Genomic DNA, 27,375 nt, shown 5'->3' on the forward strand with positions numbered 1-27,375 from the left:
TTCTTACTCATGAAGTAGTTGTGTTGAGATGGATGGCTGATGGATGATAGGATACTTGGCTGTTAAAGGGAGGGTTTTTACTGCCCGATAGCACAAAAGATTTAGAATCTAGAATATTTCTTCAGGGGGTTGATGGAGTTTATATCAACCCAGCTCCTTGGTTGCTGGTATAGTTTGATAAGTAATAAATGACCCAATGCTCATTTAAATGCTGCTTTTTTTCTCGACTGTCAGCAGGGCAAACCAATAAACTGATACCAATAAACGGGTGACAATCCTGGTCAGTTAATTCATTTCAATTCAATTGATCTGTTTTTTCAGCACTGTGGTACATATCAAGAATTACTCCACAACTACTGACTGTGACCAGTTTCCCAAAAGTTTCTAAAGGCTAACATTATCCTATTGTAAGTTGGCTACATAGTCAGCAGCTTGATAATGCTGCTGAAGGAGAAAGAATTTATTGTTTTTCTTTATTCATTCATTTACAATATATTTCTCCCATTCACCATATCTCTATATGCCCACAGTGAAACCATGTAAAGTTAATTTGTTGAAATGGAAGCCTACATTTCAATTGCATGAAATGGAAAATGATATGGTCATCCAAAACAATCTATAAACATTTTAAATCTTAGATCCTTATACAGCAGGACTATTGACTGAGATCATCTTTGTCCTATTTGGAAAATGAGAATCTGTTAAGTGGATATTATGGTTTACCAGCGATGATTTTTAATGATTTTTGTAACCCTTTGATCCATGATTTAGAGATTAAGTAAAATTTTCCCCTTAACCAAAACTTTGGTTCATGAGCATAAAAGTCTATTAGGTGTAATTTTCATTGCAGACCAGACAATAAACAGTTGGATGACTACTGACAACTTTGCCATTGTTACATGAACTGATGAGGCAAAAAAAAGATGTGGTGGCGTAAGAAACTCAATCAAATGTTTGTCCTCAGACTCAGTTTGTCAGACTTAGCTGTACATTGTCAGTCTTGGTTCAATTTTCAGTCTAAACTGTAATTTGTCAACCTCAGGTAGACTTAAGTTAGATTTTAGCTAAAGGCTAATATTAAGATATCAAAGCCCCTGTGTGTGAGTATGTGATTATAGTATCTTTCATATTATTCTGATTGCATACACATTTGGTTTGTAGAAAATTCAGACAATCCTGGTGAAAATTGCTGTGGTCATGTATTGTTTCCTGTTCTTTCATATTTTCAGTTCCATTAGGGAATGTTTGTAAGAATATTTCTAAGCTTACACACAGAAGCTTTAACATGCCAACATACCGGGGCCATATGCAGAGCTTTAAAATGTTAGTCGTATTAACTACAGTATTAAAAATAGTCAGTGGAGTAGTTTAAGCATTTTGGAAAATATGCTTATGCCCTTTCTTGCCTAAAGTTGGATGATAGAATCAATACCACTCTCATTCTTTTTTATAAAGTGTGTACTGTAGCCAGAGCCAAGAGGCTTAGCTTAGCATAAAGACTCATAATGAAGCTCTTCTCAAAGTTGAAAGATGTACCCACTAACACCTCTTAAGCTCACTAATTAGCATGTTGTATCTTGCCCGTTTAACCCGTACATAAGCAGAAATGTAAAAATGATAACTTTTTATTTACACAGTATTCAACAATGGATTATACAGTCACTTGGGCATGATGTTCAGCTAACACCGAATTGCCCTGCTTGTCCCGTACATCCTCCTTTTCATCCAGTAATGCCAGACTTGGCACAAAGCCTAATCTCCTCTTGACAGCAGCCAGGCAGTTTGGGTGACAAATGGAAGGACAGAAATGAAAAGTGATGGAGTAGCCATGATTTTTTTATAAGTATTTTTAACATTTAATGCCTACAGACGACAAGACTATTTATCCCTCATCTGGCCCTGTCAATCACTGCGGTGTGTCTCAGGTAAACAAATGGGTTTGAGTGACATCTGTGTGGACCTTAACACAATCAAGTGATGTAGAGGACTGTCAAAACACTGAGAGTTATAGATTGCTTTGTATTACACATAAATGAGGCATCATCAAGGGTGAAAAACCAGTTATTATGATGTTTAAAGAGGCAGAGACAGCATCAAGGTTTTTTTTTTAAATTTTAAACAGAAGTTGTGGTTCCATTCTGTTTTAGGGAAATGGACACGAGCGTGACTTCTTGGATGATAGGCGAGTGTTTATCATGGATATGTATAATCGCTACATCTACCCCGGGGATGGATATGCCAAAAGTGAGTGAAAACACCATCAATCTTCATCACCAACTTGCCTTTTTTTGACCTTAAATCTGCCATCTAAAATGTATATACTGTATGATTTTAATTGATAGACATTTTGTAAGTATGAATATCTCATCTCATGTACTTAAATGTAAAGTATTCTGGTGACAAAATAAGCTCTCCATTTCCCCCCCCGATCCCTGGTTGGAGTGGAGAGGCCTGCCTCCTCCAGTCTCAGCCCCTAGATGTCACTCAGTATCACTTTAATTATGCTGTGATTTCCCTCAGCACTACCACTCACTCTATTAGCACCCAGCAGGAAATCTGTCATGCAGGACTCCATGCAACACCATAATCATGGCTTTTTCACAAATTAATCTGTCAATACATTAAAGCTGATCTGACAGCAACCACATGTTGCCATTTAACCTCAATTCAAACAATATTGCAGGAACAAAATGTCATTTTCCTGCCTTAAGAAATTCTCCTACAGCTATCTTCGTCTCAGGAATTAATTGAACGTACATTTTATAATTGTCTCTCCCCTTAAATAAGTGAAATAAATGTACGTTCTGGCTTGTTTAAGATAAAAAAACCACTCGGTCTTATTCTGCTTCATATTTTTCCTTTAAGACACATTTATTTCCTTGTACCTTCAAAGACCATTGCTCACAATTTTTGGACACTTTTTCTTTCAGGTCTAGCAAACTAGCAAGACTAGACTTTAAAAACTAGCAGTGCATACTATACTGCATTGTTCTTTCCTGCCTTTGCAGCTTAATTCTATTTCAACTGAAATATAAAGGTCCCATAATTAACCTTTTACATCATTTGCATTAATTATTGTAAATGTATACGCCTATTAATTAAATCACTGCTGCAGAATTACATATCTGAGTATTGTACAGTTAAAGAAACACAATTACCTACCTGAACATTGTTTAAGAATTCAGTGATTGGAAATTGTAAGCCTCTGCACTTCCTCTGTTGTAAGAAATCCTGTCGCAAGAAATACTACAGCAATTACCAGCCTGTATGTACAGTAAGTCCTGTAGATTTAACTATAAACGCTAGCAGCATATAAAGGATGGTTTATTGATGGCAGCTGTGTGCTGTGGCTTCATGATGCAGGTCTTGGATGCACCATTTCTATTTCTATGTCTCTTATCTCCAGGAGCCATAAAGAAGAAAGTGGAGCTGGACTGGGGCACTGAGGACTCAGAGTACCTTCAGAAAGTAGAGATCCACTCTGAGGGAGCGCTGAATGAGGTCCGACCTGACATCATTGTCTACAACGCAGGGACAGACGTCTTGGACGGGGACCCACTTGGAGGACTCTCCATTTCACCACAGGTACTCTGTCTGCTCTGTCAGACACTCAACATCTAAATCATATGTGTGGTTATGAATCATGCCTCTAGTGCCAAGAGTTACGAAGCAAGAGGGGCTGCTGGTTCTTGAAATATTTTTACCACTGTAAATTCCCATTTGAAGTCCTTTTTAATGTAATTTAAAGGCTTTTAAACAAGGTAATTGAGCATCTTTTGTGGAAAAACCATATTGGACACAAATTATTATTCATAGCAGAGTATTTTCATATATTAGAGGGGATCTTTGACTTTTCTACTTACCTTACTACCTTACTTTTCATGAAAGAACCAGACAGCTTTTGTACTGATTAATCAAATTCGAGCATTTCAGATCCATCCATGCCTTGGAAGTGCTCCAACTGATAGTCACTGAAACGTTTTTTTTGCAAAGAAAATGAATGAGACTGTAATTTCTGAAACCCTGGATGCTTGACATAACTACCCCCAATTCACAACTCTATAACAATATCTTTTCTATCTTCTCTATCAACTATGACAGTGGTTACAATGCATTGCAGCAGAGGAGCACATGACCAGGGGGGAAAAACATGGAATGGAACTAAAGTTGATTCATTTGGGAGCAATAAACAAATGAAGTGTGCTCTGATGCTGGCGAGGCGACTCAAGATTCGTGTCAGTAAGATTTATTGAATCAGCACAAAATCATGAGAAATACAAGAATAAGAGACTTCTCACAGGAAAGAGAAGATAAACTGCTCTCAAACTCATCAGTCAAATCCAAAATATCAAGAAGTCTATCTTTTGAATTCACTATCAATGAATCAGGAGAGTCTTGTGTTTTTGTGTACAACTCTGACAGGTGTAACTTTTTCAGAATCTAATGAGGAAAATACTTGAAAAGAAACATGCTGTTCATGTTCTTGATAATGTTGTCTGAGTATAATTCAACTTTGCGCTCAGTATTGATACCAGATGATAAACATTGAATTTACTTAGAAAAGACGGAGGTGGGGAATGTTTAATTTTTTTGGCTTCCAAAGGGGGGCATGACAGAGGTTTGGGAACATCTCAACTATCATATTAGGCAGATATAAAGCCCCAAAACTTCAACACAATTTCTAAATTTCCTGCTTTTTCTTTATTTTAGTTGGCTGTAAATACAGGATATGAATCTGCATATGCAGCTCCAAATCACTGTACCATGGAAGTGGCAGTAATCTGTACCAATCTGTCTGTTGCAATGCACTGATTAGTTGGGTATTAAGTAAAAGCATCTGCAGATCAGTCTATATCCCCATCTACTCTTAAGAAACCTCCTTAAAGAGTAATGAAGACCATTTCTAAGAGTGAAAATTCTTCATCTGCAGTGTTGTTATCACAGGAAAAATGTCAGACTGTAGAACTGGCAGGCCCAGCTGGGTCAGGTCACGTGAGTACGTCATGTAGCTCATTTGTGAGGAAATTTTAAAGCATACTGAGAGCTGATTCGAGTGAGCCAAATTTGGATTTATTACTTCCTGTGCACAGAGATTTCCTGCCAGTGATCCTACAAATTCCAGAAAATAATTGGAGCAAATAAGGTGAATCTGCAGAATGTGTTAGTGGGGATGGTACGCTGAGGTGTGTTGCGAACTTAATTTGTGATTTTGGCTGATAAATGGCCTGAAAAAAACTTTTAGATAGCGCAGCTCTAATAATTGTTTAAGTTCAGCCTGTGTTTCTGCCATGCCTGATAATGTTTAAAATCAGTCCTTGTGTTACAAATGACTCCATAATAAATGAAATGTTTAACACAAGCTGTTCCCACTCTCAATCCCTAGACAAACAGGGACGTGTGTTTCTTTCCAGTCCCTCCCATATATGTCGCCCTGAGAGGCTTAGAGCTCCACAGTAAAGTAGTGAGATATGGGAACAGTCACGACACTTCCTGGCCTCCCCTCCCTCCTCAGGGGAGGAAGGCAGCATAGATATATAAACGTTAGTCAGCAGTTTGACAGAATTCTTAGACTTTACTATCTGCATCTGTGGATAGATTGACCAGCTTTCTCTGCTCCTCTCTGCCAGGGCATCGTGAAGAGAGATGAGATTGTGTTCAGGGCTGCGAGGCGACGGGGCATCCCCATACTCATGGTGACATCGGGGGGATACCAGAAGAAAACGGCACGCATCATCGCCGACTCCATCCTCAACTTGCAGCAGCAGGGCCTGATAGGAGCAGAGGCGCTGGAGGGGGAGGGATCATCATCGCTGGTGTCCAGCATGATGTACACCTCTGGACCGGCTGGATCGAGATTCACAGCTGTCTGAGGGTTTAACACTCACAGGTGTTGTGACACTTAAAGGCACTAAAGTAACTTTATATCGTGCGGTTACTGTGTGACAGCAGTGATGATGTTGTCAGGTTATTGCTGTCACACAGACATTTATGACGGCAAGGTTACAACCAGGCGTGTTTGCACGTATAAAACAAACAAAAAAATGAGCTCTGGTAAATTTTTTACATTTTTTATGTATAAAGGGGCAGTTATTCAAAGGGAATAATCATTCAAAGAGAAAAATGATACTGAAACAATAGCATTCTCCAGCTGATTTCATAAGGTCTCACTTGCCACAAAAAGAGCTGTTTAAACTTTAATCAGTGAGGGAGTGATGGGTTTTATGTTTAATTTATGTTCGGGGCAACATTTTAGAGAGGTACTCTTTCATCTCAGGAAATGTAATAATGTAATTTGTGAAAGATATGATATATTAATAGTCCATGAAATGATACAGAGGTCTGATATTCTTAAAGATACATGGGAAGTGTATTAATTATCCTCCATCTCAGTTTATGCTTATGGAGGTGAAACACGAAACGCACATGAAAGAATTATTGATGTTTAAACCCCCTACAGAAGATAATGTCATCTTCATTCCTCATTAGAATTTTGTTTTATCATTTCTAGTATTAGATTGGTGTTTTTTCTCCAGATAATATAATAATCATCATAAAGCTAACAGTGTGTCATTAATCAAGTTCAACCATTAATTGTTTTTTTGTACTATATGCACTTGGTGCTTTATATCTGCTCTGATTTTTGCAGTTAATGTTTACAGAGAGCCTAATATGATTTTAATGTACTAAAGTATTTTGTCTTTATCTTTGAACAAATCTGAAACAGTAAAATATGTGGCTCTCAGCACTTTAACTGATGTATGGTGAAAGTAAAGTTCACCGACATTCCCCAGCTCTTGAAAACTGATGTTGCTGCAGTGTGTTCTTGACATGAACAGATCAAAGTCTGAAAACTGTAAAGTGTTCATTGATTAATGAGCAGGCCAGTACTCTGGAGCTTTTCATGGGTTTTTACTTCTGATCGGTTTGCGGAAGTCAAACACACAGAACTCCCATAATGATGTTCACATACGGGAGATGTGTAAAAAGGGACAACACAGAAAAATATTGGATCAATACGATTAATGCAGTAGCTGGAAGAATATCACATTTCCAACAGCCTCTCGTCAAGCACATACAGAAAACTAAGTTCTGTACAGGTGCGTGTTTGTGTGTGATTTTAACTAAACCATTTAAGTTTGAATTTGAGTTCACGTTAAAGTCCAGTCTATTACAACTTGGATCTTATTTTGAGAGTGTTGGTTATCGTTCCCATGAGTAATAACGTACTCATGAAGTTACTTGCTGAGAACATGATGACATCACTAAAAAAGAATGAGGTAGGGAAGGACGAGCAGCCAGACGATCAGACAGGTTGTAAGCAAAACTAACCGAATCCAGGCCTCTGAATCAAAGGCCACATCACAGGTTTGTACAGTGATTCAAATACAATCAGCCGTGTCCCCCAATTAAAGAAACAATCAGCTTAGCAGAGCTTTATAGGCAAGATTAAGAATGGGAGCGTTGTCTTCCTGCATAGCTAACTACCTATTTACATCCATGAAAAATAGCAACACAAAAATGGCAACACAGCTGTACTGGATATTTGCAGGTCAATTTACAGAAATAACAACTGTTAAATGAGCATATTTCTTCGATTGATGTGAAAACCGTAACTGCTCCTAACGACCATTACTCTCTCTTTATCGCTCTCGATTTGTCTGTGTCGATGCATGTTACATGTTGCAAGTAGATACACGGTTCCCACAGGGAACCATGTATCCAAAGCCTTATATTAGCCTGGCTAGCAGTCAGTAATGGAATGAAATAAAGCAAAACTTGCAAAAGGGGAGCTTCTTAAAATCCCCAGTAGTTCGGGGAAAGCCATTGCCTAGCTCTGACAGCAGAGAAAAACCTTCAACTTTCCTCCACAGCTACCTTGAAAGAACATCATTAGTTAGCTGGTCTGACATGCACAATCTGGTTGGCCCACACAGTACTGTTGGGTTAGGGCAAAATAAAACAAAACGAAACAGAAATTGACTAAAATGAACACAATGTCAAACTAAATTATTGAAGTTAAATGAAAAGGCAATTCATTAAGATTATCAGACCAAAACAAACCCCAAGGTTAGCTTAAAATACTCAAAGACAAAATAAAGGTGAACAGTAAAATTATTACCCAAAATATCCGTTGTTAACAACCAGCACAGTTTAGACTTCTCTTACTTAACTTGACTTGAGACTTCCCGGTTCAACTTGGACCTAGCGTACTGCCATAGTTGTGCACACACAGTTTTCCATTGCAATAAGGGATTATTAACAACATTTGGGATGTGTTCACTTTCAGTTTTACCTCCAAATAAAGCAGGTGGCTTTCTGACCTGTCTGATCTACTGACTGCTCATGTTTTTTGCCCATGGTGTTACCATGTTACCGTGTTTCCAGATCTCAGCAATTGCATTATCACAGCTGATGAAAACTACAAAAATAAGAGCCAAGTTGCAATAAACACTCCAGTCATCATGTAAAGTTCAGAAATGTTCATTCTTGATGTTTAGGAGACAGTTTGGGTGTGACATTAGTAAGTTCTGAGTCATTACTTTCTGGGTGGAAACATGTCCATATCAGAATTTGACAAAAATGCTAAATAGTGTTTTTTGTTTTTTCAATATTGAAATCTTATCTAGCACAGCTTTTGCCATGCTAACATGGCATCCCAAATTACAGCAACAACCTGGGGGAGTAGAGTTGTTGCAGAAGGAAGGAAGGTTTCTGTTCACACCTGGGATTTGCATGGTATAAGACATGTACGGTTATCTTCTAAATAGCTGTAGCATAGAGAGATGTAGGCATCAGAGATCTGAAACACTGTGTGTTGGGAGCGATAAGAAAGCTCAGGGAATAGTTCGACAAGATGAAACTGTTGACCAAATTAGAAGAGATGTTAATGTTGCTGTGAATGTTGCGAAGGGGCAGTTTTTACAATAATAAAACCACATCCTCTGTGGACTTTTTGCGGCTGAGTGGATGAGAAGTGGCAGCTGGCAGGTGCTGCTGTAATGATTTTCTAATGTATTTTCACTGCTCACTTATCTTCCACTGCTCTGGCTTTGCTCTGCTGTTTAAAAAAAAAAAAAGTTGCAAAAGTTAGGAGTGGAGTACAGACTTAGATCATTTAAAGGATTAAAAGGCGTATCTTTGAACAGCATGAAAAGAAGTGTTGGGATGCTTATCCAGGAAGCTGTTTGGACACATTCATAATGAAACTGAAAAGAGGGCCATATTAGCGATGTCAGTGCTAATTAGCTAAAGCCTTTGATCTGGCATGCTGCTTTTGAATGCGGCTGAAAGGTTTAGTGCAGTCTACCTTTAATTAGGACTCAGAATATATCATTTATTGTATGCAGGCCTGTCCTTAATACCCTCCCTCCCTGCCATCCCAGATTCCAGCTCATCAGCTCCTTTCTGTGTCAGCCAGCATTTTAGCCGTTTGAGTTGATTGAACGTTGCGTGCCAAAAATAACACTGAAGTCTTCAAAGCTGTACTGTATATTTTTAGGTGTATTTGTGGTTTGTGCTGACATTGAAAACTTCTATGCATTTGACATTTAATAAATGTGAGAACAACCTAAAAGTCTCTTTCAGATATCTTGAGTTGCTTCCACTGCCTATGCAAGTGTTTGGAAAAGTCTAATAATGCAGCTGCTATGTAGTCAAGCATTTCTCTGAATTTTCCGTTGAGTACTGCTTGTCCCATATGGGTGTTCCTAAAGCCCTGCCCCACATGATGTAATGAAGATCCCACACTCGCACGTCAGTGACTCAGTAAGTAAACATCTAAGTAAAGCCCCTTCTGTCATTTAGTTTAACTGATGCATCCTGCTGGTACATTTGCAGGGAATATTCTTACAGAGGTATCTCATTGGATCCAAATCTGAGGTGAAATAGGCCTTTTTCACAGCAGACATTTTAACATGTTAGAGCAGGAAAGCACAGGTACTATTAATAACACTAATGATGACTGGATTCCATTTGGTTTTTCCACATTCATGACCCTGATGTAGTGCATGATTTTCATCAGTGTGGCTTCCTTTAACATTTGAATGGAACAGAGATGTTGTTAATGTTAGTCAAGTGTCAAAATGTCTTCTGTGAAAAAGTGTCCTCATGTATGTTAACGGGGTAGACAAAATATTGAGAACACTCTCTAATATAATTCACTTCAGTACACCACCACTGCCCACTACAACCTCAGTAATAAACATAAAGTTGAATTATCACCTTTCTAACAATGTCTCACAAAAACTGTATTAGCTTAATAAAAGTAGAATTTATGGCAGAGCTGTTGTATTGGATTGCATTAGATTGCACAGGTGTTCCTAATAAATTGCTTGGTGTAAGTACATTTATTCAGGAACTTGCACATCAAATGAGTTTACTGGTTGTGAAGGTACTTGATATGTAAAAACAGCTGTGAAACATTAAATCAAGATGAGGTTTGCGGAATCAAAATCAAACAAAAAGTAAGTGGCATCACTCACACCCATTGAATGTTTTCTAGTTACTTAACTCAAAAATGATACATATGTACTGAGGTGTTTTACTATAGCCAGCTAATGCATTCCCATAATCACTGTGATGGTAAATAGACTCCATTTATATAGCACTTTTCTAGTCACAGACACATTCATACACTGATGGCAGAGGCTGCCATGCAAGGTGCCAACCTGCTCATCAGGAGTGATACAGCACTTTTTATCCAAAGTGCTTTACAGTGTTTCTAATGCTCACTCACCCATTCACACACACTCATACACCGCTGGCGCAGCCATCAGGAGCAATTGGGGGTTCACCATGAATGACACTTTGAAATGCGAACTGGAGGAGCCAGGGATCAAACCACCGACCTTCTGTTTAGTGGACAACCCACTCTACCTCCTGACCCACAGCCGCCCCATGTGTGTGATGAATTATACAAAACCAATTAGCCTAATGGGCTCATTAATAATCTTAGTCAGTGTATTAATTAGTGCATATGAAGTAACATCATACCTGTCTTCACATAACACATGGTTGGTGTTAATATGAAGTCTGGAGGTGATTGGAGGAGAAGCTCTGAAAAATAATTGTGGAGAGTCTGCAGTGAGTGTGAAGTTGTTATCTTGGATTGTTATAGATTGTTATTGTTATTGTATTCCCAAAAATGTGTTTCCCCGCATACAAACGGAACCCATCATGACAACATAATTTCACGCAGACCATGTGCTGTGGTGGTGGGACAAAGAAACCTTGCAGGAAGCTTCATTAAACATGATTCCCTGGCTGTTTGCCTGGCTCCTGCACGGCGTCTTACCTCAAATGAACTGCTCCAGGGTTCAGCTGGACGAAGGCCGAGACTGTCGAGTGCTCGCTGTCTGGCTGGTTCGATTGGGATGTTTTCACCTCTCCACACAAACCATCCCTAGTGAGGTATAAACAGTCCACAATCAGCAGCCCTGAACAAGGTGGGTGTGAAAACAACATTACAAGTTAATGAAGGCTCTGCTCAGTATGTTGTGTTTGCACAGAGGATGGTGAGAGTTTAATGTTCTTTGTCTAGATCAAAGGGGCACTCCACCAATTTTACGTATGAACTTCAGTCACAGGGAGTACTACTAAGTCTAAGTTACTACAATTGTATAATGTTACTACGGTTGTATAATGTCTTCTGTGGCCCTGGAGGGAGTTCTCTAAAGTCTGAAAATCCTCAGCTCGGACAAAGCTTTTAACAAAGAGCCTGCGTTACAAATTGAATGTGTGGTGTTTGAGAAAGGTGGGAATTTAGGAGGTTTGGAGGGTCTGATGGCCCTGTCCAAAACCAATGGCAAGTCATTTCTGAAGATTATGAACATTAACAGCCCTAAGCAGCTCCCTTGTGGTATTCCAGATTGTACCTGTTTAGTATCAGATAGGCCACCATTGAAAAGAACTCTCTATGTTCTATTGGATAAATAGGTCTTTATCCAGGTCACCGCAGACGATGAGAAGCCGTAGGCCATAAGTTTCTCTAGCAGTAATCCATGATCAATAATGTCAAAGAACGCACTTAAGTCCAATAAAACTGACTCCACAAGTTTTTTGTTGTCAATATCCATTAGACAGTCATCCACTACCTGCATCAGTGCTGTACATGTTGAATACCCGTCCCTGTAAGCATGCTGAAAGTCTGCAATCAGTTCATTTTCAGTAAAATAATTGTGTTTGATTAAAGATGATTTTCTCCATGAGTTTTGCCAGAACCGACAGAATGCTTACAGGATGACTGTTTGCACCTGTGAGATTAGCTTTTGCATTTTTAGGTAATGGGATGATCTTGGCCTCCTTCCAAACCTGTGGTCATATCCCCCAGTTTATACTTTGATTAAAAATATGCGTAAGTGGACTGGCCACCTGATGTGCTGAAATTTTCAGTAATCTACCATCCAGGTTATCTAGGCCTGATGACTTCTCCTTGATGATAGATATTAAAAGCTCCTCAACCTTTACAGATTCAAACCTACAGATTTCATCCTTCATGAGGTGGTCCAATATGTAAGAAACACATTGCGCATCATCAAAACACATATCTTTCCTTAATTTCGTTGACTTTACAAGTGAAAAATTATTAAAATACTGAGCTATGTCAGATGGCTTAGAAATAACTACCCATCAACTTCAATAAAAAATAGATGCATTGCAGTACCCGTAGACTGTATATAAAGGACTTGCAAGGTGTGACGTCACCCGTTGATTTGCTATGGAGACAATTTGAAGCCCAGAGTTGGAGCTTTTTTTGGCCTGAAGCTAACGCTAGCTTACTCGGAACTCCGAGTGGTGCGCACTTGGGCTAACATTAGCTACTTAAACTAAATTGTGCTTACAGGGCAGGTATCATAATCAAGTAACATTAAATTTGTCAATGCCCACACGACAGACATCAAAGTCTTCGAATCTTATCAACAGAGCAATCATTTCCAAAATGACCACCAGCACACTCATTGTATATACTTATTCAAATTTAACAAATGAGACCATAATGAAAAAAATGATTGACTTAGTATTTCTAGAAGTTGGTGCTTTTTGAATGTGAGTCAGTTGGAGCCAGCATCTAGTGGCTGCTGGTGGCATCGCACTTTAAATAGGCTACTTCCACATTGGCTTCAGTCACTCTTTGTCTTGTTTTAATCTGTCTCTTATGAGCCCCTAATTGCTGGAGTACACCTTTAAGACTTGGATGTGTAGGATGAATAAATGTTTTGTGTACAATGTTTTTCTTGCTGTTCTTAGACAGATACATAACAAAACAGCTTTTTATGTTCACAATGCAGTCTATAGATCCATCCTTCAGACCCCATACTGATTTTCTGAGGTTATCTGTAGTCTCAGTCCAGTCAATGTCTGTGACCACGGAGAAGTTTCCCTCCAAGACAGCATGATGATTTTTCTCTTTATTTAAAGCTCAGAACTCCTGTGATTATTGATTATGGCTGCAAATATTATATATTATTTATATATGCCGTCCCTGGGAAAATCAATAGACAAAATGCTTCAGAATTCATTGGAATCTCCCATGTGAAGATCCCAGCAACATCATTAAAAAGACCATTACTGAGGAACATGTGACACCATGGGCTCCTGGCTGCGCTGTCAGAGTAAATGGGGCAAACCTGCAGAAAGAGGAGGCGACATAATCTTGATGGAAATTTGATCTGACAGTCGTATTAGAGTTTGCTCAGGTGTTTAAACTAAGTCAGCAATTACTGGCACACTTAGCATAATGTGAGGTCTGAATTTGTTTCCAATCCAAGGCTGTATGGGAAATGTATTCACTGGCAAATTGTTTCAAAGAAGTGTTGTTTATGCGTATCCATAATCCGGAAATTCTCAATACTGTTGTCAGTCCTTATTGTTTTCCAAACCACATGTGCTGACCTTGCCAGTCGCTCAGAAATCCGATCTTTAATGAAAACACTGAGCTGGTGTTGACTCAGTGCCTGATTTGTGGAGTGTTTATTATACTTCAGGCCTCATATAACAAAGTCTTCCTCTACAGAGATAGTTTCTTTAAGTAGTTGTAATGACTGAGATCAAAGAGCTTTCAGGGCCAAGGAATAAGCAAGAACCAATTTTGCATGAAAGTTCCTCATCTTCATGGTGATTGGCCAGACTTTGACTAAACATGGGTCAACCTTAAAGTTGTTGGTCTGTGGTCAAGCTGAATGTGTGAGAGTGATGTTGGAGGAGATTCAGAGTGACTCAGGCTCACTCAGTCACTTAAAGCAGGAATTAAACCAGCCACTTCAGCTCTCTCAACACAGCCCTCCTGCCTCGGATAAGTGTCATTGTGGTGTGTAGGGAATGACTAAACTGCAAGTACAACAGAAGGAGTTGTTGTATTGTAACAGTTGCTGCCAGAGTTTTAGTCAGGGAACACTACAATACGCAGGCTGACTTGCAAAATCTCTCTCCTCTGCAGTTTTGCCAAAGTGGGTAAAGCACAAGAAGCCGATTTGCATTCTCAAATAAAGATCAGGATGCCTCTGCTTCTGGTTAAGATGCAGACTTGTAAGCTGTTCAGCCTAACTTAATGTTCTGGAGTTTATGCAGGAGCAAGTGCACAATCGTTTCACCTGTAGGTAATCCATACTGCCAGCAGATTTCAACCAGGGAGAGGCTTAATAGAGAAGCCATTTTTAGCTCCCCTACCTGTAAAGCAAATTGGTCTCCAGTGCTCCACATCCACTTCTAACAAAGCAGGGAGTTTGGGGGTCATTACAGGCTTGGTTGCAGAACTGTGATTGTTCCCTAAATCACTGATTATTTCAGTGACTTACATTGGTCTGGTGTTGTGCTGATTAACGGCTTTCTCCCAAGTTGAAAAAAACAACTGAGCCAATCAAAGCTTTGAAGGAAAGATGGTCTTCTTGTGTCTAAACCCGACAAATGCTGACAGAAATATTGCCACAAAAATGACAATGATGGTTGAGATTAATGCATCTAGACATGTACTAGGCTAAGTTGTAAATCGATATTCAGGTACTCTTTCCTCAAGCTTGAAAAACTTTAAAGGCATTTTAACAGTTTTCTTTTTGCCCATTTTTGACAACAGAACAAGCAGTAAATACAACACTGACATATCGACAACTTGTAAAATTGTTAGCAAACAGTTGCCTACTTACATATCCACCTGATGAATTTAAGTCCAATATTCACTCTCCTTTTAGATCCTCCAGCACCTGTTGGACAAAAAAAATCTGGATCTTTACCTGCTAAATGCTCTATTTTTGTCACCAGCAAGTTACTGACTTTTTCTATTTTCTGTTTTCAACCCATGCAGGTAGTTTTGGTTGAGACTGTCCTCCCAAGAAAAATGACAGGATCAATCTTTTATGCAAGTGTCCCAAAATACATTATATAGATATATTTATGTTCAACTGACAGAATCCTGTAACCAATAAAATAATAAAAATAAAACCAAAACTATGCATGGCCAAATGGCACAAGAGATATGTAAGTAAAAAACACAACTTCTTATTTTGTAATGTGGGTGAACTAACGTCTGATTGGCAGTATTGGTGATCTGATCTTGCCAACTACCTTGACAGAAATGAAACAACCAGAGGCAAATCCATCTGGCAGTATAGAAACCTGATTCAAACCCTAAACGGGTAGAATTGGATATATAGAGTTAATAGTATTTGTTCCCAGAGTGAAATCACTGTGAGAGGCAGTAGTGACAGGCAAGTTTCATAGTTTTCACAGCTCTTATAACAAGTCTGACAGCAAAGTCCACCAAAAATCTAAACAAATCTTGTTTTTCATCATACCTCTCTCTCCTCCTTGCTGTTAGCGTTTTGTGATTGCGATGTCTGTAAGCGGTGAAGCCGGTGACAGTGAGATATTCGTGGCAGACAGACCTCCTGGGGTGACCAACAGGGAATTTTTCTCATTGTTTCACTCCATTTCCGAGAATCGCTCACAGTGGAAATTGTTTACAACCTAATGTATGATAGATTATGCAATATCTCCCCTGAAATGCAGTGGGAATATTAAGTTGTTTCACTCACCTTGTCAGTTTCGTGTTGCAGGATGGCTTTACTCCCAGAGGGTTTGAATATAATCAGAACTCAGCAGCAACCTTCATAGACATTAAGTGGATAATTTCTTTGTATAAAAACACAGGAAGTCTATCAGTCTCTCAGTGTATCCGTTGGTAGTGAAAACACATATGTTTGTTGTATATGTTGTGCTCTACCAGTGAGGCTGTTCCTCCTATTTCATGATACTTAATGAGCCAATACAGAGAGACACAGCCTGAGTTTAGGAAGCTCTGTTCCAAGAAACCAAACCCTGTCTCAAAAATGTCTTACAGCATTTGACAAAAATCATTGTGATCACATCATTTCCCTGCCTAGCTCTTTTCCCTCCTAAACAACAGACTGCACAATTTGAGTACACTAAATGATATTTGCAGGGGCACAGATACCAAAGAAACACAAGACTCAAGAGGCCTTTATTGTCCATCCCATCCATATACACGTACACAGTAAGGATGACATGTCTCAGGCCAGTGGTGCTACATTTAGCATACAAGCAGAGCACACAAGGCAGGCAATATAAGTCAAACATAATGCAAAGACAAAACAAAAAAAGTGCAAAGACAAGACAAAACCTCTGACTGTATTTATGTATATTTATAAACCTTGACCAGAGGCATAAAGATCAACACAAAGACATTGTGTCTTCAGTATTGTTTCTGGGAATTGGGGGGTCTTAAACTAACTGACAAGTTAATACACTTAACCATTCACAAAACTCCTCCCTGAGCAGTGATTGCCCAATCATAGCTTAGCAAATTAAAGCAGCCCCGTCAAGCTTTGGATTTCTCAACATGCTGTAGCATTGTCCATGGGGGCAATTAAGAGTAATAATCTGTATCTCAGGAGTTTGGCGGGTGTTGTCTTTAGCCGAAATCAAAAACACAGAGGAGCAGGAGATAAGGAATGGATTCACCATGTGTTTGTTTGCTCCAACATAAGCTGCTAATATTAGGATGTCCAGCCAACTAGCTTACTACCTAAAGTAGCATTAATTCCAAAGCCAAGGCACTGTTCAAGACTGAAACATCCACAGTGAGGTCAACAAGATGCTGGTATATCAGAGTTCAGGGTGATGTTATGTTAAGTTTTCCAAACTCATTAGTTAGTTCACATCTGGCTGTATAAAGCAGCCTTCCTGGGTTTGAAAATATGCATTTGGACAACTGCATTGCCATACAATAATAGCAAAGTAACTGCAAGCTACATACACAACACATTAAATGTTAACCATTATTATATACAGCATCTTCAAGTACAATTAAACCCACCTGGGCTGCGGGAGAGCTCGCACCCTCATCATATTTGTGAGCATCACTCTACCAGCTCAAATTCTTATTGACCCTTATTTGATCCCATGGTGAGTATGACAAGACTTATTGGACTGATGGAATATTCTGGAAATTTACATTATACTGACTTTATCAAGACTTGTAAACATGGTTTACAAGAATTTTGAGTTTGTAGCCTATTTATTTGGGAATTGTAGTAACAAATGTATATCTCTAATACAAGCCTGTTCCAAATAAAAGCCCAGTTTTCACTGCTCATGTGGTAAATAAAATATTTTTTGTGATATTCAAATTCAATTAAATTTGATATTGATTTGCCTTAAAACTGTCAAATTTAAAAATATTTAGTATTAAAAATTATGTCAGTGTTACTTAGTGTTCATACCCTCGAGTAACCTAAAATATTTATCATTGAGAAATGTATGAGAGAAAAGTTGCTGAAAATATAATTGAACAAGGAAGGAATAAATAAACTTTGAAAATTAATCAAAATAATCAGAAGACTTCACTGATTTCTTTTAAAGAATTTCTTCAGTAGGTATAAATGGCCTTGCTATCTGCACAAAGTTGCTTCCTCACAGTCAGTGTTGCATTGCATTACTGACAAAACACACAACAAATGTGCTGGGTATTTTGCCAATCTCCTTTCGAGATAATTCACCCTTTATCTTCTCCTATCTTATCTCATTTTGCACATATGGCTCCAGTGGTTAAGATTTGCGTATGCACAGTTGTTGCCAGTATCTGCATTGTGATTCATTACATCGAGCCAAAAGAGTGAAGATGGCAGCTGTGTGTGATTTGTTGATGTTTTGAATGGTATGACTCAGGCTGTCTTGCTGCTTGGCTTGCACTGAAGTTTCCCACCGTACACATGGCCATGAATTATTCATTTCTTTAAGTTGTAATTCTGAACACTAACCAGCAGGTGGCCTCGTGAAGAGGGTAAGTACTGTACATGTATAGATACACACATGCTGGCATGGAACAGACTTTCCCATTATGTCAAATATTTTGGAGGAGGGTCTTTAAAATGAGACTCTAACTTTTTAGGTATGCGAGTGCTCTGACCTACAGAAAGCAACAATAACACAGGCAGGAAGTATCAATAATGAATCACATTTGCACAACACAGCCATTAAGCTTCCTCATTTCTGTTCTGTTAACTGCTGACCCCCACTTGTTTGCAGCGATCATTAAATACACTTTCTCTGAAAAAGATCCCATTATGTCTGTGGTGGAACTATCAAAAGTTTATTCTCAAAACTAGATAATAAAAACATGCACAGGAATGACAAAGTAGAGCTGCAGTAGTTAATGTGAGCAAAGAGGAAAACACTGTTGTCTTTGGCTGTAAGGAGGATGTCAAGCTGCCATGAGCACCCACTCTTGCAGATGAATGTGCCAAATGGCTGAAAATGATTTTAGACCGCTATTGGCTATCTTGCCACTTTACCCGGAACTGGCTTTAAATGAAGCAGAAATAAAGACGTTTATGCACAAGGAGAGTTTGGATGAAAATCTGTAAAATTATATCATGCTCATGCTATGCAGGACAGTAAGATAGTACTCATTAGTGTATTTCCAGGGGTGCCCAGCAGTGTTTTGTAGATCAAATCTTCACTGTACCAAAATGCTATACCAGACAACAAAATGACAATACGCTATGAAAATGAAAAGAAATGTACTTAAAGGTAGAGTCAGCGATTCTAATCCAATACATTTTTTGTCAAATTCGGTGCCTCATGGTCTGCTAGCTCTGTTGTATGTGTGTGCACTGAAAAAAAATCTGGTGTTCATACACAGCACTGGCTCTGTAAATGGGCATGTAAACACAGAGGCTCAGAGCGGGCCTCACAACACTATTCCAGCCAATCAGCAATAGGGGGCATTGGTGTTTGTGCACAGGACAGGGGGAAGTCATTGCAGCTGTCCGTGTGAGGACATGACAGTCTCCTGTCTCCAGCACCATGAATTTGGGGGGCGGAGCTTCTGAATGAGCATGAAAGGAGGGGTGTATTTGTTTGAGTGTTTAGTTCAAATATCAACAATCTTTCTCCAGAATGACTGACTCTACCTTTAAGTAATCGGAATGAACATTTTGGCACAGAGTCACTTCTAAACCTTCCTGCCACAACAGATAACACAGACAAAACACACAAAATATCATAGGAAACAGCATCCTTGATGTTTTGGTGCCCTAAGCGAACTTTGCATTGTATTAAAAACATCTGTTCTTTAGATACTGTCCTCTCAAGAAAAATGACAGGATCAGTTGATAATACAAGTGCCTCAAAATGACATATTTACGCTAAAGTGACAGAGGCCCTATAATTATGATGGGAGAAAAGGAGGAAACCACATGATATTGCTCTATAGTGACAAAGTCTGCGTAGGGATGAGGTGGATAGATGGGTCAACAAAACAATATAATTTATCATGGGAGATCACTGTTTGTTTATTTCCAACTGCAAGTTTTTTTAAAAACCATGATCACAATTCCTAACCCAATTATTTTAACCCAAACCATGATCTCTTCATAAAACTAACCAAGTGTTTTTTGTGCCTAAACTTAACCAGACCTTAGCCATAGCATTGCTGTATCATAAAACATCATTATTTTTTGACAGTGATTTGTAATGGTTTTGGAAAGTACAGACAAATCATGTTGTCCTGCTTATTTCTGCTGATAGGGCTGTCAAATTAGAAAACATTTCTAGGTGTTGTTCTGGACCAATGATGTACTTTGTCTAGTTTCACTGAGAGGACTTGTTGGTTTTTTAAAAGGTATACTTATTAATGAGTTATACTAGTTCCAACGGCCTCAGTTTGAAAGTTACTGTCCACTTGTTTAATGTGTATTCCTGGCCACAATTCCCCAGGTGATGCTAAATGAGGTGTCTGATATCACAACACAACACAGAGAAAGTTAAATGTAGAAACAGACACATTCTTTCTCTACTATTCTTCAGTGGTCTTCCTACAGTATGATTCCCCTTTGGGTACTTGAGCACCCATTGAATTGGCACCTATGCAGCCTGAGACAAACTACACAGGAAGCTGGACATACAAGAAGTTCTTGTGCTGGAGAAGAGGTGCATATACTTTTTTATATACACATTTTTGCTGTACACATACTGTATGATAGTAGGCGTAAAGTATGATGCAAGTAGACTAATGAAAGAAAGTGAAAGAGAGAGCTGCTCATGGGATGTTGTTTCTTTTCCCTCTAGAGTCCGGTTCACAGCTGGAGCATAAGTTTTCCTCAGGGCTCACATGATAATACTGTAAAAATCAGGAGTTATATCCAAACATTCCTTGATCCCCAGCTGTGATTAATGGCGTTGGTGCACAGAAAGTGACCTGCTTTCCAAGGCTGCAAATTAAGGAGAGACAGTGTACAGCAAAATGATTCCTTTCCAAAATCTCCTGTTACTGTTCGTGAAGTTATGCATTCCCACCTCTATTTTCTCATAATAAAAGATGAACTTCAGTAAGATGTATGTAGGTGTGTTCAAGGCAGGAGGAGGCTGCCAGAGCAGAGGCCTCTGGAGCTGCAGGACCACACAGGGCTTTAGACTGAGCTTTCATCCTTCAATCCACCAACAGCCACAGAGACATGGCCCTCTGCCTGGATGCAAACCGAACGCTAATCAATCAAGCTGCTGACTTATCGCACCAAGACACACTGCAGTCTCTCAGGGTCCAAAGAAAGTGATGATTTTGTGTATTTGCTCTTAACAACGGTATCTGTGAATCTGTTTTGTCTGAGAGATTCCCCTTTGTCTTTCTGTGGACATTCAATTGGTATTTTAAGTAAAACATCATTTAAAATTAATTGGAATGGTGATTTTTTCAAAAGGTGCATGAGTGTGTCTGGTAAATGTTGGAAAAAACTGACCTTCACTGCCCAGAAACCATGTCATGTGATGCATATGATGATTTTATAACAAAGCATAAAAGCCACAAGACACTGCTGCTTTCTTTGGCTGGTGCTTTAACTGCTGTAGGAAACAGTTCATATATCCCTCACAGTAAATATTGAAACATTTGGGGAAATTTGTTTCACTGCCGTCTTGCCAAGATGTAGAAAAGATTCTCAATGTTAAATCCATGTATGTGTGTCCAATGAGTTAGCTCCTTGTGTAGCCTAGATAATTATCCTTAGCACAAGGCCTGAAAGCAAGGGAAAATAGCTGGTTTGCATCACAAGACCGTCTTGTTAATCTTCTATCTTGATAGCTAGCAAATTTGCTTCTTACATGCTACACAGAGTCACTTGGCCCAGCTGTTGCAAATACCTCTAGTGCACTGCAAACAGCTGCTTAAACCACACATTTCTATCTCTTCTATTTCTGTGTTTTTTGTTTTTTTTCATTTCTGTGAAATGCACCATTACTAACAACACAACCTCCACTCCCCACCCAGCATCCAATTATTTCTACATGTGATAAATACACACATTCTACATGTAAATATTAAAGATTTGGCAATTGTGACAGTGCTAGGGTAACTGCCTCCCACTGTGCTAAGCTAGGGTAAACACATCCTGAAGCTACAGCAACATAAGTGATATTGATCATGGAAACTCTTGGTAAGAAAGAAAATAAGCACATTTTCCAAACTAATTTTCTCTGTTTTTTTTTTTTTTTTTTGCTTTTTGTGGATACCAAGACTAAAATTTGGGGAAAATATGGCATATTAGTGGCCTAATAATTACACTAAATTGCCATTTTATGTCCATTCATTCATGGTTGTGTTAGCTGTTTTTTGTTTGTTTGGCTTTTTTTTTTGTAAGTTTCAGTTTTTGTTTTGCTCTAACCAATCAGTAATGAGTGACGTATCTGTCACAACATCATCATTATCAATCATTACATAGTATCAGTTGCTGGGAAAATTTACATTTTTCATGAAGACAAAAGAAGTTTAGCTAGAGTTGTTATAACAGTAACTTGACATAAAGCTGTGACAATCTCATCCATGCTTGTCACCATTGTGGTAATTTCTCTGTCCCTATTATAATGGGTGGAGTTAGGTAGCTAGCAAGCTATGCAGAAAATTGATGTCCCCAATGCTGCCTACAAAGCTCTTGTCTTAGTTGGATATCTCAAGTCAGCACAATGGTGATTCAGAAGTCTGGTACCAGGCTACAAATGTTGTGTCTTATTATAAAGAAAACCATGCACTGTATCTCCAAAATGCCAACTTTTCATGGGCTAATAACAACAGTCTGGTGTTCAGCTTTGTGATAATGCATGTTTCAGCAAATCCAATGGTGAATAGTTTATTTAGCTGTAGAGTAAATCATTTTCTCAGCCCATAAAGGGACACTGTTCATCTGAAAATTCAAGATCACCAAATTTGGAGAAACATGGTTTTCTTTGAACAGCAACCATATGTATTTTATATGTTCTCATATATTTGTGTATTATTTGTTATTACCAAGTGTAGTCTAATAATCAGAGAAACTAGTGAAAAGAGACAGAATGTAGGCAATCAAGTGTGGCGTTGTTCATGAAAAGCAGACAAGTGGGGAGGGTGTTTGGAGACTCAGGGGTTGACTACCTGACCCATTAAAAGTGTTCCTCTGGAGAACCGGCTGCTCTTGCTGTGTAGACAGCAAAGAAGTCATGTTCTAGACCTCATTTGAACGGCCTGCTGGTGGGCCTCGGACGGGAGCCAGGCATTTTTATTCATCCGCCCCAGACGAAGCTGTCAGGGAAATCTCTGAAACTGCCATGAACAAGTGGAGAAACTGCTGTCCACATCCAAGCTGCCACAGTCAATTAGGACCGGGGAATTAGGAAAACAATAGGTCTTTCATAACAAGACATAGTTTATTAGATTAAGTCTTCTGAAATTTCTGTATGCTCTGAATGCTACCTTACTGTTTAAGCTGCATGCATCTGTAAAGTAGCTTGCATTACATGGCTGTGCAGTCACAATGTCATTTAGCTAATGGTAATTAATACATGACGATTTTGCATGATCGAGTAGATAAATACTTACCATCACAATTGCTCAATGAAATAGCAAAAACTGTGTGGAAGGAAGTGGATTTTATTTCATATTCATACAATAATCTTCCAGAGTGGATCTTGTGATTTATGGGCATACCTGAAACACTTACTGGTATATCTGCAACAGCCATTGATTGATAATTCAGACAGATTGTGTTCAAAAGACATTCCAGTAAATCCTACTTTCATCTTTGTCTGCATTCAGACTGCGAAGTGTCTGCTCTAACACTTCTAGTACTTTAGTTTGATTGATTCACATACTGGCATGAAAGAAAAAAAAATCCCATTTCAAGTTTGGGATGTTATTCTTACAGTTAGTGTTTCTTGGTTCGGTGATGGCACATCAAGCTATGAGCCAAACACATCCAGATGGTGCCGCCTGGAGTCTCCTCCACTCTCCTGCTGCTGCTGATTCACAACTTCCATCTCAGGAATTCTTGGCAAGACAAAACAGAAAAACCTGAGCAAGAAAACCCTGTGATGAATTCAAGCTACACAATGTTAGGACTTAGCAACAAATGAGCTGGAGCGTGGCTCTGTAGTTTTACGCTCACAGATGAATACATGCTGACTATCGGGATTATTTGAATTTCTCGAGGATTTTAATCAAAGGCGGGTATGCATCCAACTGCCTCAAAATGTTAATATGCTCAGCAAAGTTTGATGATTAGGATCGAGGTTGGCCAGTATTCTAAGTCTGCACATCCATCTGGAGTCAGTGAGGAGAATCATTTTATACTTACCTTGCAGGGGTGTACAGTTGCTATTTTAAAAGTGCTGACATCATTTGTTAGACAGTAAATAGGATGGTCAAGAGGGAAATATAATGGTCAGCTGATTTTTTTTCAAACTCAGAATTAGATTACAGGATATGTTCACAGATTTTTGTATATACTGACCATTCCTCTAATGGTCAAATGGAGGAGTGATTACAGCAAGAACCTGTTTCAATGTTCACTTGGTCGTCTGTTTTAAGACAGACTTAAAAAATTGTGAACCCATCTTTTAAGGTTTTGTTAGATTCGGGCACAAAAGTCAGGGTTAGGGTTAGGTTAACCACAGGTTAATCATGGTTAAGAGAAACCAACATTGGGGCCCCCTGGTGGTCTCGGGGTTAGTGCGGCAAACATGAAGTGAGTGATGAGACAGTCATATAGGTTGAAAACAAATCTCCACACTGTTCATTTACTTTAAAAATGAAATAAAGGTGGACGGTAAAATTATTATCCAAACTGTATGTTATAAACATCCACCACAATTTACAAGCCTGTCCTTTCAAGAAAAACAACATGATCAGTTATAAATGCAAGTGCCCCAAGAAGCCCTCTAACAGCCGGGTGAACAAAACACTGGACTTTGACACAGTAGATCACTGTTCGTCTCCCATTTCCAAATGTGAGTCAACACTGTTTTTTGTTTTTTTTTTAAAAACATGACCATGATCATCCCTTTACCTAAACCACATTGTTAATTTAACCCAAACCATGATATTTTCCTAAATCTAAAGTGTTTCTGCCTTGACTGATTTACAACCTGTTGGATCTTGTTAGTGGCCAGTTTTTGATCCTATTTTTAGCAATATCACCACATTTCGAGACCTGAGCAATTACTTTGGTGAATACAGTGTTATCATAATGTAAATAAAACCCAAGTTGTAATAAACTATATTTAACTTTAAATGTAATTAGTCCATTCTGGATTTTGTCTGAACATATTTATGAAATAAATTTTGTTAATGGTCATCATTGCTACTTTCTGTACTCCCTGTGAGCTGCCCCCCCCCCCCCCCCCCAGTATATCATTATTTTCCTTCTTTGCTCTTTCTGTGTCATAACTCATCCATTTGCTTTTTCTGAGAGATGAGTATGAAAACTAAAATGATACTAAATGGAAGCTGCATGAAGCAGCTGATTGGGCCAATTGTTTATAAAGACGGGAAGGTCAGGAGGTCTTTTATTTTACTGGAATGTGCCAGTTGTGCTTATTTCACAGGGCTATATTGATGAAGAAAAACAGTTTGTAGCATTTTTAAGACATGAAAATGAGTTCCCTGTCATTCTTGTAGTTATGCATATACATAAATCTTCATTTGTATACATCCCATATGAGAATGGCAGAGGGATTAAACAACAGTTGGTGCTCTCCTGAGTCAGCTGCCACCGTCTCCCTGAAGTGAAACCATGAAAGCAGCACATGCACCCTGCTGTTCCTGCCAACTTTGAAAAATCCCTTATATTGGCTGGAATAAAGGGACAGTCAGGGACTTTTACAAGGGTTATCAAAGTCACTGCTGATGGCTGAATATCTTTAAGGAAGAGATCAAATGGGAGAACATATGCTTTTGTTCAGAAAATAAGTGCCCCAAGCATTTTTGTCATTCTGTAGCACATCCCTGAGGGTGTTTGAAATTTCCTTTGAGTCACAGTTCTTCCCTGATGCATCACAACTTCTCCCACAGAGATAGAGGAGAGGTTAAACATCTATAAAGTTTTAGTTCAATAAAGAGTTGCAGATGGCCTGTGTATTGTCATGCTGTAAGTTGAAGCAGATGTCATCAGGAAACAAGGGCATTTCTGTAGGGACAATAGCACCTTCAGAGGAGAAAAGCCTCCACAGACTTCCTGTATGTCTCTGTTTTCAACTAGAAATGAAAACAAAAGAAAGCACTCAGTCTGCGGAGAGTGCAGGAAGTTGTGGGACACTGATTAGCTGCTGAGACAGATGGAGTTAGCTGTGTTTCCAGTGAAATCCTGCAGACTGCCCACAGCCTAAGCTCCCAGGGGCCTCAGCAGGGCTCTGGATCACATAAGATGCACTCTGAGAATATACCACAAGGCGGTCCCCTCAGTTCCACAACCAAAGCCAGTTCTGGGGACCATCAGTGGGTCCCATGCAACATGGAAGACTTTTCTGATCAGAGGCCTCACTCATCCATGTATACCTTCTTCAGCATTCATATTTTTCTAGTTGTACTTACTCAAATCCAGAATGCCCTGTACTATCTCACATGATTAATTCCCTTTACATATGTTTAGCTACTACCAACAACTACTCAGATGTGTGCAAAGATTGTCTAGGAGCCCAAACCATCCTGGAACTAGCATGTAACCCTCCCTACACAGAGGAAGGTATTCACTGGCAGCTGAGCCAATGCAGACCGGGAAAGGCCCCAGGGCCAGTTGGCATCCAGGCACCAATGCTTAAGGTCTGGGCCATGGAGCTCTCTTAGGACTGTCTCAGTACTCCCTCTGTAAAAAATGAAGTTAATTAGTTAACTTAGGTCCGGGAGCAGGAACACGCCTCAAACACACCTCCAATCACATGTCAAGCTTACTTACACCTGGTCAACCCATCCTGCCCTGTTTATCTCAGATTTGACTCATATTTTTCCAGGACAGACAGACCGTGCTTCATGCTCAGTCACATAATTGCATCTATCTCCTCCTCCTTCTCCTCCAGCCATGACATAGATGTCAAACTACAGCCAAATGTCCCAGCAGAGCCACTTGTGCTCAGTGGTTAACATACCATGGCTCCACGTGCACCTGTACTCAAGTTTCCCTAACCAGATCTGTCCTGATAGATCTCAGGCCTCCTTTCTTCCATCAGCAGTTGAAAACTGTAGGCGCTACCGGCATAGCCGCAGTTGCCGGCTTCAACCCTCTCCTCATCAGCTACCTCCCTCACATACAGTACCTAGCTATCCACCACGGCTCTTCTTCAGCCATCTTCACATACACAAATGGAGCCCATCATCATAGACTGGCCTGTGCCCACATCCAGTGATTCCTGATGGGGAAAGGCATCCTCCTTCAACTGCAGCGACAATAAAGCTGGGTTGTTTCAACTCTACTCAGTCTCCATCAATACTCTGGCAACAACAAACACAGAGTGTTCTACACTTCCTCAGCAGAGCCAACCACCAGCAGTGTTGTCATGTGTGACATCACAGAGACTCCACCACCTCCCCGGCAATAGTCTGCATCATCAGCCCCCCTGGTGAGGGCC

At 39.4% G+C, this 27,375-nt stretch overlaps 1 protein-coding gene and 1 long non-coding RNA gene across 7 annotated transcripts in view; both read left to right on the plus strand.

Moving 5' to 3' along the window:
• Nucleotides 1-9,574, plus strand: part of hdac11 (histone deacetylase 11) — a 72,685-nt gene extending 63,111 nt beyond the window's left edge. For 5 of the 6 annotated variants that reach the window (XM_067588406.1, XM_067588403.1, XM_067588405.1 and 2 more), the window contains exons 9-11: nt 2,148-2,244; nt 3,407-3,585; nt 5,628-9,574. In XM_067588406.1, coding sequence (XP_067444507.1) covers nt 2,148-2,244; nt 3,407-3,585; nt 5,628-5,870 — 519 coding nt within the window. In that variant the 3' untranslated portion in view covers nt 5,871-9,574. Of the gene's footprint in view, nt 1-2,147; nt 2,245-3,406; nt 3,586-4,101; nt 4,229-5,627 lie in introns of those variants that run through there. The other variant, XM_067588407.1, reaches the window with a different exon arrangement.
• A 9,343-nt stretch (nt 9,575-18,917) lies between these two features.
• LOC137182299 (uncharacterized) lies at nt 18,918-21,185 on the plus strand. The gene is made up of 2 exons (XR_010928305.1): nt 18,918-20,442; nt 20,581-21,185. It is a non-coding gene; the product is annotated as an uncharacterized lncRNA (long non-coding RNA).
• Nucleotides 21,186-27,375: the final 6,190 nt, after the last annotated feature.

Source organism: Thunnus thynnus, chromosome 4 (assembly GCF_963924715.1).
Source record: "Thunnus thynnus chromosome 4, fThuThy2.1, whole genome shotgun sequence".
NCBI classification, from domain to species: domain Eukaryota; kingdom Metazoa; phylum Chordata; class Actinopteri; order Scombriformes; family Scombridae; genus Thunnus; species Thunnus thynnus.